This window comes from Archocentrus centrarchus, chromosome 24, assembly GCF_007364275.1.
Source record: "Archocentrus centrarchus isolate MPI-CPG fArcCen1 chromosome 24, fArcCen1, whole genome shotgun sequence".
NCBI classification, from domain to species: domain Eukaryota; kingdom Metazoa; phylum Chordata; class Actinopteri; order Cichliformes; family Cichlidae; genus Archocentrus; species Archocentrus centrarchus.
This window is the reverse complement of record NC_044369.1, coordinates 18,582,752-18,598,571: the sequence shown is the minus strand read 5'-3', so window position 1 is coordinate 18,598,571 and position 15,820 is coordinate 18,582,752. Positions and strand designations below refer to the sequence as shown.

The following is a 15,820-nucleotide window of genomic DNA, read 5'->3' as shown; positions in this document are numbered from 1 at the left end:
CTGTAGTTTTATATTTTGGAAGAATGGAGTAATGCTAACACTGTTAGAGTACCAGATGGAGTTCCTAAACTAAAAACTGTAAATAATAAACCTGGGGTGTCAAATTTGTTTTATTTCCTGTGCTGCATTCAGCCCAATTTGATCTCAAGTGAAACTACTTCATTAATAAAACGTTTTTCCTCTTTCTTTTAGTGTAAAGAAGTACATTCTGGGAACGTTCACACTTAATGAACCATCCATTTACAAAACAGATGATGAACAGCCTGAGTATCTTAAGAAAAAATAAGAGCAATTTCTACAATATGTCTCAGTTTTTTACAGTCATTCTCACTGCAAGGAAATACTACTGTAATAAATCAGAAATGTGTCTGCACGGCTCTGCGGCTCAGCCATCTACTCTGCAGTGTGACATGGCCGGCCACAGGTAGTGTCTTTGACAGTGAGGAGGCTGTTAAACTTAATGATTCAGACGCTGGACTGTGATTAATATTGAAGGACACATTCAGGACATGTTCTTACTGTTCTTAGTGACTTGCAACACAGTAAAAAAAAGTCCCACAATTAAGTAAATAACTCAGGCCATCCTCCTGCTTTTTTAAGGATTATAGTCATAAAACCAAATGCTTAGTTGGCAAAATTATAACGTGTTGATCAAACTGTGTCAGGCTCTGATAGATGCTTCAAAGAACCACTCCAGTATTAAAACCACTGAAAATGTGAGTGACTGCAGTAAATTCACGTTTTAAAATATAAATGTTCTGTCATACTGTCATATTTGTTAACTATTTTCTCAGTTAAAGGTTTGCTCTGTCTTGTTTTGTGAGACATGTTCATTTTTCAGTTGAATATAACTGGAAAAAATCTGCAAATCTGTCCATAGGAGAAGATAGATATCCTTTTTTTTTTTTTGGATACATGAACCAAACATTTGCCACACATGAATGAACATTAATGTATTATTCCTTTTTAAAATTACCATTCAAGGTATACCATATACCATTTTAATGCTAAATACTAACTAAAACTTAAAACTAAATATATGGAAATTTTGACACATTTCACCCCTAATTTTAATAATATTTAATTATGCGGAATAAATCACCAATATCCTTCAGAGTATCACTGAACTAGGGCTGGGCTATACTTGTATGAATTATACAGAGTTATATTATTTTCCTGACATCTTGACATGTGCTGCTTCATCATTCACTGTACATAATTTCCTATCACTTTGTCATCAGCTGTTACTTGTTCCAGATTGAATACAGTAATTAGCAAAACAAATCTGACACCCATCCCCACTGTCTTCCTTGTTTTCCCTCCAGTGCGACTGCGATCAGACCGTCTGTCTCTCATAGAGGAGTGCATCGCCCACTGCTCCACAGCTTACAAGCAGTCCACCACTCTGCTCAATCTGGCCTCGCTCCTCAGAGTGTCAGGTACTTGTAGAGACACACGCACAGTCGCACACGACCAAGCACGCTGACCTCATCACGCTTTGTTTCTTTTGAGTTTTATCAAGCTAAAATGTGTTTGACCATAACTTTCAATAAACCTGACTGAGGTAGTTTTTAAGAATGAGGTGTTGCAGCTTGCAAGCAAAAATCCATAAATACAGTGCTGTACAAAAGTCCTGAGCCACCTCTATTTTCTTTACATTTTGATTCCAAGCAGCAGGGCTTTATTTCTGGAGGTCTTTCAAAGTTTTTCTTTGGACATTGGCTGTTTTTTTTTTTTTTTTCACTCACTTTCAGTCCAGTCCTTGTGCCTGATCATAGAGGAATGTTTTTGTGTTTGTTAAGCCACTTAACACTGACCTATGAAGGAACCACTGTTGTCTACACATAACTTCACAAAGAACCTATTTTAAATAGTATAACATAATTTGACAGGCATAAAATAGTAGTTTTGCACCAACAAGATGATTCGCAAAGACCCATTAAGCCTTTCTCAGCATGGTGTGCAGTGGACAAGTGGAGGACAAAAGAAGTGTCAGGACTCAAAATAAAAGCCATCTCCTTAAGAAATAGGAACAAATCCAGCAAAGACCTGACACAGGACCTGAGAGATGCATCTGGCCCTTCAGTTAATCCATCTACTGTACACTGAAGCCTCATCAGAAACAGTCTCAGTGGAAGAGTGGCCGTCAAGAAGCCATTCTTAAGGAAGGAACAGAAAGAAAAAGCTGAGGTGTGCCAAATTACACAAGAACTGGACTGAAAATCAGTGGCAACAGGTCTGATGGAATACCATCTAGAAAGCATCTGATTGGGAACAGCTTCATTTTTCAGCATGACAATGATCCCAAACACACTGCCAATGTAGTAAAGTCATACCTGAATAGAAAAACACACAATAGAACACTACCAGTCATGGATCACGGACTTCAACAGTGTGGCATCATTGTGACAAAGAACAGAACAAACAGCAGGCTTCATCCAATGAAGAGCTTTGAATGTCCTTCAAGAAGCCTGGAGAACTCTTCCTGAAGACTAGAAGAACGCTGCCTCAGAGCTCAGGCTGTGTTGAAGAATAAAGGTGGTCATACCAAATACTGACTTTCAAGCTTGTTAGAATTGTATATACAAACTGTTTTTGTCTTATAGTCTGTATTTAAATTCATGCTTTCATATTTTAATACATCGCTGCGCCCATTTCCCATTTTCCTGGCTAAAGATAAAGAAATGAAAGGTGGCTCAAGACTTTTGCACAGTACTGTACATATATTGAAAGTGCAAACAAACATTTTCAAACCTCACTTTGTGCTCTCAAAGCTGCCTTTTTTCTACTCTCAAGTATAATGCAGTTTGTTTATACATTTAAGTTTACCCGACTTTATCAAAGAAGTCTTAATTTTGTTTTGTGGTCATTTTGTGTCCAGTATAGTCTCTCCATGCAGTCGCCATTCAGTGAGTTGTTTATGAGACTTGCACAACAGCTAATCTACAGAGAGCCTGTTCTCTTCATTTTAATCCCATTATACTGAAATTGGCTGCAGCTCCCTCAGAGTGTGATCACAGAGAATTCTCAGTAAATAGGAGCTCAAAAGCTAACATAAATATTTACACCTGCTTACAGACTTGGCCAAATTTGATTTTGAGATTTGAAGTTTTTGCAAATGTAGTATTCCCTATCAAATTAATATTTATTTATTCACTATTTATTTATTCTGCTAATGTATGCTGATTGGTTGGTTAAAAACCTATGATGAGACAACTACACAAAAGGTTAGGAGTTTAATTTAGACAAAAACACAAACTTTTATGCACAAGTAAGTGTAGGAAGCAACCGGTTGTGGTGTTTGAAGGTGGCAGAAACTGCCGCTCCTCATTTGGTGTGTAGAATCAAAATGGCAGTTGCTTTAAAATACCTTTAAAAAACCCCAATAGTTAGACAAACACCTATGAGCAAGCAATGCTGGGAAGGAAGAACTCGCTTTTATCAAAATGAAACCTCCAGCAGAACCAGGCTCAGGGAGGGGACGCCATCTACATCTACTGTTCCTGGTTTGGGGGTGAGAGGAAAGAAGAGCAGAGAGAGAGACAGGACTGAACACACAGATTTACATTTTTAGGCTACAGTCTCAGAGATTGTCGCCCTGGACCCTTAAAGTGTGAAAAGTGGAAGTTGCACGAGTGAGAGTTCTCCTGCTTAGGAATTCTCTGCTGGTACCTTTTCCTTCTAAAATGTCTAGTTGTTGTGTCTGTCTTTCCCACTGTCTAGGCACCCCTTAGTCACCCTCTTTGAAGCCCTGTTTATTGCTTCATGCTGGCTGGAAAGTCTCGCAAAATATAAAAGCATTGATCCATCTTTTAAAGTTGACATACGCTCGCAGGCGGTATTCATCTTAATATGACGTTTCTGTTACTTCAAAGCTGTCAGGCTCATGTTTGTAATTTGTAATATTTGAAAGACCTTGGCTATTAGCCACATAATCCTAATAGTAGAACAGCAGTTGTTGAAGAGGTATGCACAAAGAGACCGAGGCAAAGGACAGACTTCAGTCCAGTTATTTTGCATAAACCTGGCATGTATTTGACTGCAAATGAATGTGCAGTAGCTGGAAGTAGATGTGAAATGAAATGGAGTTCATTCTCTGTGCACTTTGGAAGTCCTTCCATGTAAAACGCAGCTCTTAAAGCAACAAACTGCAGTCACAAATCAAACAAAGGTAATGCACTGCAGTTTTAGTAAAGAGGTTCAATTTCCTTAATATTTTATCTTTTCCTTTTATACCCTCAAATCATCTGACTCTTCTCTCTCCATCCTATCATGTTTAATTTTCTTAGGAATTACCATATTTACAGAATCTCGACCGGAAAAATGTTTCTGTGCAGTGTATTTGCAGTAATTCCAAAAGCAATTTAATTCTTTATGTTTTTATGGTGTTATGTTTCATATCTCCCGCGTGGTTTACAGACTGCAGAGCTGCATTTCAGTGAACATGGCAACACAGTAATGGAATCTATTTAATACACAAAGATGTGAAATGCTGGCTGCAGTACTTTCAAATCTCCTTTTTCTTTTTTTTTTTCCCTTTGGAAGAGAACTACTAGAAAAAACCTGCAAAGTAAAATTATCTGTATTATTTGTATACTTTAACCCTTTCAATCCCAACCCCCACCTTTTGATGTCCTTTTTCTTGCTCTCCAGAACAGCGTGAACATCACTGTCTCCCTCTCTCGGTCCGTGCTTATCAATCTTCTTTTCAAGAATATGAGCTTAGCTCTTTGCTGTGTGTCTGTGTGTCTTCCGTGCGCTTCCCTATTTTGTCTTCTGTCTCTTGGATTCAGAGTTCTGTCTTTTCTCTCTGAGGCCTGTCACCAGTTAAAGGAAACCTGCTAACTGGTCTTGTGGCATTTCTCTCTGTGCTGCTCACATTCTGTCAGCAGGAAACTCTCACTGTGTGGTTTCAGGAAAAAAAAAAGAGGCAAAGGGAGATGAGAAGAGCAATAAACAAATTTTTAAATAAATAAATGCAGGAGGGAGGCTTTTGAAGGGTGCGTAGCTCCGGGGCTCTGTGGTGAATATTTAATGCAGGTATCACCAGCACGCCGGTTAAAACCCCTCAGGGTTTGGTTCCTGCCCATGCAAAAAAAAAAAAAAGAAAAAAAAAAAGCTCCATGAATCATTTCATTTTATGGGCTGGAGGTAGAAAAATTGTTTTTGTCTGGAATAATTAATAATTATGATATTCCAAATGACTTGGATAGATAATTGTTATAATCCACTGAAAGAGACTTAGAATACATTCAGATAAAACGCTTATATGACGCCATCTCCTATTTGTTGTGTTTCACACGTTTTCATTAGAGCCTTTGGTTGGTCCATCAAGGGCAGGTAAAGGGTTCAATTGGATTTTCAAGATATCTGATTTAGATCAGCTTGAAATAAATGCCAGGGAATGTTTTGATTTAAAAGAAACGGTGGAAAAGAGCACAGGGTGAACAAAGATGTGGCGCCACAGACACAAACCGCCTCTATATTGAGGCCTTGACAGCTTTTGAAGATGCCATTTCACCAGTCACCCTGAAAATATTTGACAAACACCTCTTTCCCCTTCACAGTAAACACAGCGTTTCTGTCATTCACTCCACACACATGCACACACGAACACCCAAACAAGCAAACAGCCAGACCAATTCAGTGGCATCACATTTCTTCATCTCGATGCCGGTTCTTTGATCTTCAGCGCACAGGTTCATTCAGAAGTGGTTTCTGACCGTGCCTCTTTTGATCGGCCCGTCCTCTGCCTTTTGTTTATCGAGCTCACACGCAGATCAAAGGTTGTCCTGAGCTGCCACATGAATGTTAACTCTGCACCCAATCCCACTAACACTAAGATATCAAACTCTGATTTATTTTTATTTAGCAAGACAGTAGGGTGGTATTATTTTATTTTATTTTTTTATTATTTCATATCCCCTTATTGAGAGCAGAAATAGCAATAATCTCATTTGTGGTAGACACCAATTATTCTGTCCTCTCAAGCCACCAACTGTGGTGCAGCTAATATTTGAGGACATTCATGTTCCAGCTTAGAGCCTGTGTGTGAGTCTGCTCAGAGGGAGATTTAATAAGAAATGTATTGGGACAGATATTGTATGTTTATATGCAGCATTATGAGATTTGCTGCTTAGTTTTGATATGTTCACAAGATTTAAAAAAAAAAAACATTTCATAAGACAAATTTTTGTGTTTTTCATCCATCTGTACCAATTTAAATGGATATATCTGTGTTTGCATGCTTAGGGGATGATGAAGTACTGCGAAAAGGCAAAGTGTTGACCCTGCTTGCAGAGCAAGCTCTTCAATGTCTGGACTTCAAGGTGTCGTACATCCACTGTCAGGACCTCATGGCTGCAGGTATGTAGTCAACATATGTCAACTGCAGTGTGAAACTGCACAGACCAGTAAAGGCTTTAGTGGAACTATAATACATGTGACATGTAAGCAGGAATTCATTACAGTAAGCACTGAGAAACAAAAAAGTCACTGATTAGCATCTGTTAAGTTAGGGTGGCTGTGGCATGAATCTCACATTTTAAAGTACAGCATGTGCAGTACTGTGCAAAAGTCTTTAAGCACTGTATAGGTTGAAACAATACCATTTTAAGACACTATGCAACACAACATCATTCTCAGTATAACTCAGTGCACATACCCTCTGCAGCTCTGAGCAAAGCTGGCCTCACTTTCCTACAGGTTCTCCTCATTGTTGCCGGTTTAGCATCTTTAGTTACTTCTCTGAAGCCACAGTAACACCTCTCTTTGTGTCTGTGCTGCTCGCTGAGAGGAAGCAGCACATCATTTAGCTGCACACCAGCTCTCATAAATGTGTTGAAATGTGCATGAAAACTAAACTAACTGTCTCTGAGTGATCATTTTATCATACAGCTGAAATCACAGCAGAAATGTTATCTTTAACCTATGTGGATAGCGTTTTGTCATATAGCATCGCAGTTATAAAATCAGAATGTTCTAAATGTTTTAGTAAATGAACTCCTTAATTCAGTAAATTGCAGGACCTCTTTAGTATCAGCAACCTCCATCAGATGTTTCTTGATGCCTCTGATGAGATGTACAATATAAAAAAATATTTGAGCCATTTCTCCTTCAAAAGTGTCTGAGTTCATTAATATTTCTGGCATGAACAGTCCTCTTCGGTTTATGTTACAGAATCTTAATGAATTAAACTCAGGACCCTGAATTTGCCGTTATTTATTTATTTTGGTAGTTGCTTTACTGCATCACCAGAATTAACAAGTAAATCAGTCTTAAGCTTCAGATCTTTGTACCTCGCCTCCCGAGAGGTGGAGAGGTTATGTTTTAGTGACGCTTGTCTGTTTGTTTGTTAGCAGGATAATGTGGAAAATTATAATTGGATTTCAATGAAAATTTCTGGAGTTGTAGTGGGTTGGTACCATTGTGAGACAGGGACAGTATTCACATATTTGCACTATCTCGAAAGGTTTTGAACCAAAATTGATGAAACTTTGTGGAAATATTGCTTTGATTACCTTGTATGTCTAAACAGCTTCTCGCTTTTCCCCCATTGAAAGTCCTGTTCTGACAACCTGCACTGTGCTGGATTTCACCACAGACCTCAAACTTGCATAGAGAGCAAACATCTACTTCCAAATTTAATGTCTGCAATCATATGAAAGCCGGGCCTCCAAATACATCCAAGCAGTTTTCGAGTCTGAAGGCGGTGTGTTAGACTATAGAAACAGACAGAAAGGTAGAACGATCATCATTTTTCTCAACATTACACAGGGTGAGGCTTTCAGTGCAGGTTGCTACTGTGATGTTCTGATGTCTCAGAGGGAGAACATTGAGAGGAAATGATCTGAACTGTGGCCCTGGCCATCTCATGCCAGCTCAGAGGGGATTAAAAACATTTTTTTTTTTTTTCTCTACCCGAGCAAAATCTTTGCTCAACACCTGCCCCACTCCCACTGATTTGGATCCCTGCAACATGTCCACTTCCCCCCAAAATGAAAAGAATTTGAGTTGAAGGAATTGCTGTTTTTACTCTCTGAAAATGGCTCAGAGGTGCAGGAGATGAAGACTGTGAACAGGAGATTTAAATAGACATATTTTCTAAAATGTTGAAGCATTCCTTAAACAAAATTGCCAGTAAAACTCTGATTTCCAAAAAAAAGGAGACTTGCAGCCTGCTCAGCTTATGGGATATCAGTGGCATGCTGAATCAGTATAAAATACCAAAATATACAGTGCTGTGAAAAAGTATTTGTCCCTAAATTTAAAATTACTTTTTCATGTAGGACCAGGAAGGTTTGGATTCATTTTGTGTTTAATCAGGTTATTTTTGTGTAATATTAAAATTTGCTTGATGACCTGAAACGTTTAATAAGAAAATACTTTTTCACTGCGCTGTATGTCTGTTTCTTTAAGCATTATTGAAGTAGAAATCTCATATTCATCAGAGGTTATCAGCAGTAGTGGTATTTTTTTTTTGCATGTTTTATGAATATCAACTACACCTTGGCTTTTTCTTTGGTGTTTGAGTCTTATGGTTGGTAATTTTGTTTCTGTTTATGCATGAAAACAATATGGTAAACAACGGTACGATAGGCTCCGGGTATGAGGATATCTTTTGTGACCCTGTAATATGTTCCACCACAGATAAATTAAGTGGCAGGAAAACAAAAAGCTCAGAAAATAGAAAACATAAAATTTCATTGAGTTTTTCTGTCCTGAGTAATGGGAAAGGCCCTGGATGAGGAAAAAAGGTGTCTGAGAGAGAGAGCCAGCGAGAGAAGGTGTAATCAGATAAGCAACAGTATTCTGTGCCTGTAAATGCAGAGGGAATAATTGAATCTGTTCATGAAAATGAAGTCAAGGCAGTGTGTTGGTTTCTGGCTACGATGAAGCTGGAACAAATGTAGCTCGGGTGTTACAATGTTTCAGGCTGATAGTTTCTTCAAGGGGAAGTGTGCTTAAGACCTAAGTATGTATTAATGTCCCGAGGGCTTTGAAAGTTGCACTTTCCTGGATCGTCATATTTCAGGATTATGTTCTTTGTATTATTGTTCTGGATTCACAGATTTTTTTTTCTCAATATGTGAGTGTGTTCTATACTTTGTGTCATTATGCATTGCTAGGCCTTGATCTTGTAACTGATAGATACAAAATGCCATCACACTTTCTCTTTTTGTTTCCCTCCAGGGTACAGTCCAGCATGGGAGGTGTGCAGCCTGCTCGGTCAGTGTGACGGTTATGGAGACCTGGAGGCCCGGCAAGAGCTGTTAGCTTTCTCTCTCACGCACTGCCCCCCTGACAATATCCACGGCCTCCTGGCTGCTTCCAGTGACCTACAAACTCAGGTAAACCAGTTGGGTTTTTTATTAACAGCATTGTTATATAGTTTTTATGTTCAGTTGTGCAATTTAAGCAGCTGCCAATGGGAGTGAAGGGGGGAAATATACAAGACAGGTTATCAGTGAACCACAGTTTGGTCCAGTACTGACAAACGGCAACAGACAGAAGGGAACGAGGGCTTCAGTGTATATTTGGGGTGGTTTTTGAATAGCATTAGCATAGCATAGTCCAAACATCTTAGAATTTAGGTTAGATTTGTGAGTAGCATTTCCAACAGGCTCAGCTGGACATCTTTGCTATTGTTACTGCAACGATTTACTTCTGACTTTGTGTTTACTACTTCTCACTTTGTGTTTACTACTTCTGACTTTGTGTTTTTGCCTTAAAATATTTTGTGACAAAGTAGACACTTTTTTTTAACCTGTAAAAGAAGGAGTTTGATTTATAATTAAAAAAAAAGTAGTAAAATTAGGACTGGTGAGGAAGTTTTTAGATGATGAATGATAGACAATAACTGATATTCAATACAAGGCTAATATGTACTATTGATATGTACTATAAGAGTAGCACAATAATTCTGAACTATCCCACATTACCCACTGTGGAAAACTAATTTCCAAGCCTGTGAGTCAAGAATCTTTAAGATAAACAAACTAATTATCTATTTGTATACCAATGCAGTATACAAATATCTAATCAGCCAGTTACATGGCAGAACCTCAGTGCTTTTAAACATGTAGACAAGGTCAAGATGACCTGCTGAAATTCAAATTGAGTATCAGAATGGGCAAGAAAGGTGATTTAAGTGACTTTGAATGTGGCATGGTTGTTGTTGTCAAACTGGCTGGTCTGAGTAGTTCAGAAACTGCTGATCTGCTGGGAATTTCCCACAGAATCATCCCTAGTGTTTACAGATAACGGTCTAAAGAAAGAAAAATTATCTAGTGACCTGCAGTTTTTTGGGCAAAAATGTCTTGTTGATAACAGATGTGGAGGGATATTTCCTTGGGCACCAAGGGTCATGCACATACCACAGCCTACCTGAGCATTGGTGATAAACATGTCCTCCCTTTGTGACCTATCTTCTGCTGCTTCCAGCAAGATAATACACCATGTCATGAAGCTCAAATTATGTCAGACTGGTTTCTTAGCTCTTGAGTATGACATTGAGTTCTCTGTACTCAAATGGCCTCCACAGTCACTAGATCTCAATCCAATAGAGCATCTTTGGGATGAAGTGGAACAGGAGATTCACATCATGGATGGGCAGCTGACAGATTTGCAGGTTATGATGCCATCCATTCATTCATTCATTTTCTTTCGCTTATCTGGGGCCGCGTCGCGGGGGCAGTGGCCTAAGCAGAGAAGCCCACAACTCCCTCTCCCCACACACCTCCTCCAGCTCATCCGGGGAACACCAAGGCGTTCCCAGGCCAGCTGAGAGATATAATCTGTCCAGCATGTCCTGGGTCTGCCCTGGAGCCTCCTCCCATTAGGACTTGCCTGGAATACCTCACCCAAGAGGTGCCCAGGAGGCACCCTAGTCAGATACTGGAACCACCTCAACTGGCTCCTTTCGATGTGGAGGAGCAGCGGCCCTACTTCGACCCCCTCCCGAATGGCTGCACTCTTCACCCTATCTCTAAGGGAGAGGCCAGCCACCCTTCGGAGGAAGCTCATTTCTTGTATCCTCAGTCTCGTTCTTTCAGTCACTATCCAAAGCTCGTGACCATAGGTGAGGGTAGGGACATAGATTGACTGACTGGTAAATCGACAGCTTTGCTTTCACGCTCAGCTCCCTCTACACCATGACAGACCGGTACAGTGTCCAGAGCCTTCAGGAACTCAGGGCGACTCTTATCCACCCCAGGGGCCTCTGCCACCAAGGAGTTGTTTAACCACCTTGGTGACCTCACCCCCAATGATAAGCGAGTTGTCCCCTTTGTCCCCAGACTCTGCTTCAGGTACAGAAGGTATGTGAGTGGGATTAAGGAGGTCCTCGAAGTATTCCTTCCATTGCCCAACTATAGCCTCAGTTGAAGTCAGTAGTGCTCCACTTGCACTATATACCATGCGAATAGAGCGCCACTTTTGCCTCCTGAGTCACCTGACGGTTTGCCAGAATCATTCGAGGCCTCCCTCGGAATGCTGTCGAAGTTCTGCTGGAGGTGGGAGTTAAAGATCTTGCGAACTGGGGCCTCTGCCAGGTGTTCTCAGTGAACCCTCAATATACGTTTATGTGCACTGGTGTGTCCAGCATCCTCCCCCGCCACCTGATCCAACTCACCACAAGGTGGTGGTCAGTTGACAGCTCAGCTCCTCGCTTCACCCGAGGGTCCAGAACATAGGGCTGCAGATCTGCTGATATGACTACAAAATTGCTTATCGACCTGCTACCTAGAGTGTCCTAGTGCCAGGTGCACTTACAGACTTCCTTATTTTCGAACATGGTGTTTGTTATGGACAAACTGTGGTTTGCACAGAAGTCCAATAACAAAGCACCACTTGGATCAGGCAGGCCATTCCTCCCAATCACACTGCTCCAGGTCTCACTGTCATTGCCCACGTGAGCGTTGAAGTCTCCCAGCAGGATGATGGAGTCACCAGATGGAGTACCCTCGAGCACCCCACCCAGCGACTCCAAGAAGTCTCGGTACTCTGAACTGTCACTTGGCACATAAGAGCAAACAACAGTCAGGTTTGCTTCCCTGCGCCTTCAGGCTGGGGAATGGGTCCTGTCACCCACCGGTAAAAACTCAGGCAGTAAGCTGAGGGACACAATAACACCCACCACAGCTTGCCACCTCTCACCGAGAGAGTCCAGCCCCTCTCCAGGAGACTGGTTCCAGAGCCCAGGCCATGCACTGAGGTAAGCCCAACTATATCTAGCCAGTGTCTCTCAACCTCATGAACTAGCTCAGGCGCCTTCCCCCAGCAGAGAGGTAACATTCTATGTCCCGACAACCAGCCTTGGTAACTGGAGATTGGTCCGCCAGGGCCTCCGCCCTTGGCCACCACACTACATACATTGGACCCGACCCCTATGATGCCTACGATGTTGGGCCTACAGCAGGAATGCTATCATGTCAATATGGACCAAAATCTCTGAGGAATTCAGCACCTTGTTGAATCTATGCCACAACAAAATAAGAGCGGTCTGAAGGCAAAGGGATTTCAAAGCCCCTAAAAAGTCAGTCTGAGAAGAGGACGTGCTAAAAACATAGTCTAAAAACCTAACGTTATATGCTCGTCTTCAAACACAGCCACTACAAATCTAACTCATAGAAACACAATAAAAGCCTCCTGTTCTCTGGATTTATTTTTTTGCCTTTCAGTGAAGTGGCAAGTTCAAATTCATTGCATTTTTTTTATCCAGTCTGGTAATTTGAAGGAAACTTTAAAATAACAACTCCAATCTCTTGTTTTCCTTCCTCCTCCCTCCTTCTGTCCTGCAGATGTTGTACCAGGCTGTTAACTATCAAATGGAGCCTGTAAATACAGAGACTGGACGAGAGACTGATGAGACAGACTCTTTAAAGGTAAATTTATATGTTGCTTTTCTACCTTCTTCCACTCTGTTTTTCATTACATGCTTCCCATACATGTTCTTTGTTTGAGCTGCCTCCACTATTCCTGTGTGGGTGTGTTTCTGTCCTGTTCAGTTTGTTATGTTTTCTCGCTGCTCCATTTTTGATGAGGTGTAAATCTAGTGTTAAGGTCCTGGGTTCCCTTGTTTTATTTATGCCTCTCTTTCTCCTCCCCTTCAGCGCTGCCAGCTTTATGATGCCTTGAGTGGGTGTTAATGTTTAATGACTTGCATTTCATCCGCCTTTGTGTGCAAATAGGTGCTCATCATCTGTTATCGTTTTATTGTTGTATTGATGTCCCTCACTTGCGCACTTTTAAGCTGCCAAAATGTGTTCCGTGTGAGCGCTGTAGACATGTATATATGTAGCTTTCTGTGTATGTCTGCACTGTATTGTTGGCTTTTATTATAACTTTACATCACACATATATGTTGTTTTCATTTCATGCTCTTACCCTAACTCCCCTGCCAAATAAAGTATTGATGAAAGGCACTAAATGATTTGGCTCTAGCCCACTGGCTCTCCCAAGATGGCTTTACAAACATTTTCAAATGTGTAGATTATTGAATTTGGTTGTGTACTCCAAAGATGCCATTCAAAAGGAACGTGCCCCTCATTTGTAATTATTCAATTTTAAAGATTTTTGTGGAAGAGGCATCTCTGAGAGCATTAACAAATAAATACTGATGCTGCTTTGAGAAAGTTGGTTCAGAAGATCAACGAAACACTAATAACACAAATATAACTGTGAGACCAAAGTTAACAAATTCCACCCACGACCACTTCTGAAGCTCTCCAGTTTAATTTGTACCTGAAAAGTTTGCAGTTTTAAACTGGATTATGTGTCAGACTGTCCATATCAGCAGCTGTTGTAGAATAAAAAGTGGAAATTCTAGGAAGTTGCTGTTAAAAGCCAATTTTTTTTTTCTCCAGAATTCTGAAAGAAAATTGAGAATTCAGACTGTAATTTCACGTTTTAGTTTTCTTAGATCTTTGAAAAATGCAGAATTATGAGATTAATGTCACAATTTTGACTTTTTTCCTTTGAAATACAAAAGTCATGACACAAAATATATATATTTTTTTTGTCAGTGGCCCTAATCCTCTTTCACACTGGCAGGATGGTTTGTTAGTGTTAGAAAGAGTTAAGCCTGCTGTTTCACCCAATTTCCAGTCTTAATTAACAGAAATCTGATGCAGAATGTATAGATTGTGATTCTGAGCCAATAATGATGTTTGAAATAACTATTCTACTGATAACTGATGCCAATAGTTTTGTTTGTTTGTGTTTTTCTTGTTATTTCTTTTGTGCAAGATGAAACAAAGTCTCTTTTAACTCTGAAAACCCCTTTATTACAGTGTCTTTGAGTGTGCAGACATCATAAAACAGATAATCTTATTTTCTGACAAGCTGAAATCAGACAATACTGATCTTCAGCCCAAATAATGGTGGGCTCTAAGATATACTGGATATCTTTTGAGTGGATCATCTCATCTAACTCTGTGCCTAAATGCTGTTGCTTTAAGAAAGACTTGTTTTTTCAAGGTGTTTGGGTCAAGAAAAGTATCACTGAATAAAATTTTGAATTGTTGTATAATCTTAGTCACTAAAGTTCAAGAAACCACAGAAATATTTGTTGTACTGTGAATCTGTTCTACGCTTGTGTAAGAATTACACAGCCTGTGTGACTTTTGGCAAGTTTTCGGAACAAAAGTACAATATGTCTCTGAAACAGAAGGGCCATGCCTGAATGCCTATTGTAATTCCTCCATGCACTACATAAATAAACCAGCAAAAGAAAAAGAGCTCTACACTTATTTTAAAATGGGTTCTCTGAAGTAACTAATAAAAAATAGAATACAGTATTCATGGGTCTAATGTAGCAGTACAGATCTAGTGATGCTGCATTTTTTTTTTTTACAGAAAAGACACGATGTATTATGATGCAAAATGTTCTCAAATTGTAAAGCTCCTTGTAGGGGGTACTACTGCAAAGACACCAGAGTGACCTTGTTATTAATTTCTTCTGTCTTCTTGCTCAGCCCCAAACCAGTGCAGGCTCCTCTGTGGGGACAGCAGGAGACCTGCTGCACAGGACTACAGCTAGGACTATGGAAGTCCTCACTACTACAGGACTGACCACCAAGGCTGTTTTGACTGCGGTTAGTGACCACCGCTGGTGGAAGGACTCACTCACTTACCTCCGGCCACTGCAAGTAAGAACACAGTGACTTACTGCCTCCGCCAGGGGGGTTATGTTTTTGGTAGCATTTGCCTGTGTGCATGTCATTCTCTCTGTAAACATGATAGCTTGGTATGTGTGTGTGTGTGTGTGTGTGTGTGTGTGTGTGTGTGTGTGTATTTTTAACATATAGAAAGTACCATATAAACATTTAAAATATGTCACAGTTGACCTCTGACCTCTCACGGTAAAAAAATTGATCTGAAGGTCAAAGTAATCATAATGCTATATAGAGCTATTTATTAAAATTATGTTTCTTTCTGCTGTTGTTTCCATTGACAGCATCTGTGCGTATAGGGAATAATATATATTTCATAAAATTACTTTTATCTTCAAACCTGTGCTTAAAATTCTCCTGCCTTTTGTTTGTGTTGGCAACATTTAGGAAGTGATACTTGCATATGGGGATTCCAACTATCACATTATAATTTGCATCCAAATATCATGTCAAATTTGACCTCTGACCTCACTTTTACATCTCACATATTCCTCACTTTCAAGTTGACCCCAAAATGGGTTCTATCTTTAAAGAGAGTTTTGCCAAGAGAAAGAGAATGAGCTGCCTAGTTAGTTAGAAATATACTGTATTATATAATAAGCTCAAGTTATTCATGTGCAGTTATTTACAAATCAATACCTATTATC

At 40.0% G+C, this 15,820-nt stretch overlaps 1 protein-coding gene across 1 annotated transcript in view; it reads left to right on the top strand.

Annotated features, from left to right (window-relative positions):
- The window catches only part of nbas (NBAS subunit of NRZ tethering complex), a 213,334-nt gene that overhangs the window by 76,800 nt on the left and 120,714 nt on the right, over window positions 1-15,820 (top strand). The window contains exons 33-37 of the mRNA XM_030720998.1: window positions 1,326-1,439; window positions 6,253-6,366; window positions 9,193-9,350; window positions 12,801-12,884; window positions 14,976-15,149. Of these exons, the coding sequence (XP_030576858.1) occupies window positions 1,326-1,439; window positions 6,253-6,366; window positions 9,193-9,350; window positions 12,801-12,884; window positions 14,976-15,149 (644 nt within the window). The remainder of the gene's footprint in view (window positions 1-1,325; window positions 1,440-6,252; window positions 6,367-9,192; window positions 9,351-12,800; window positions 12,885-14,975; window positions 15,150-15,820) is intronic.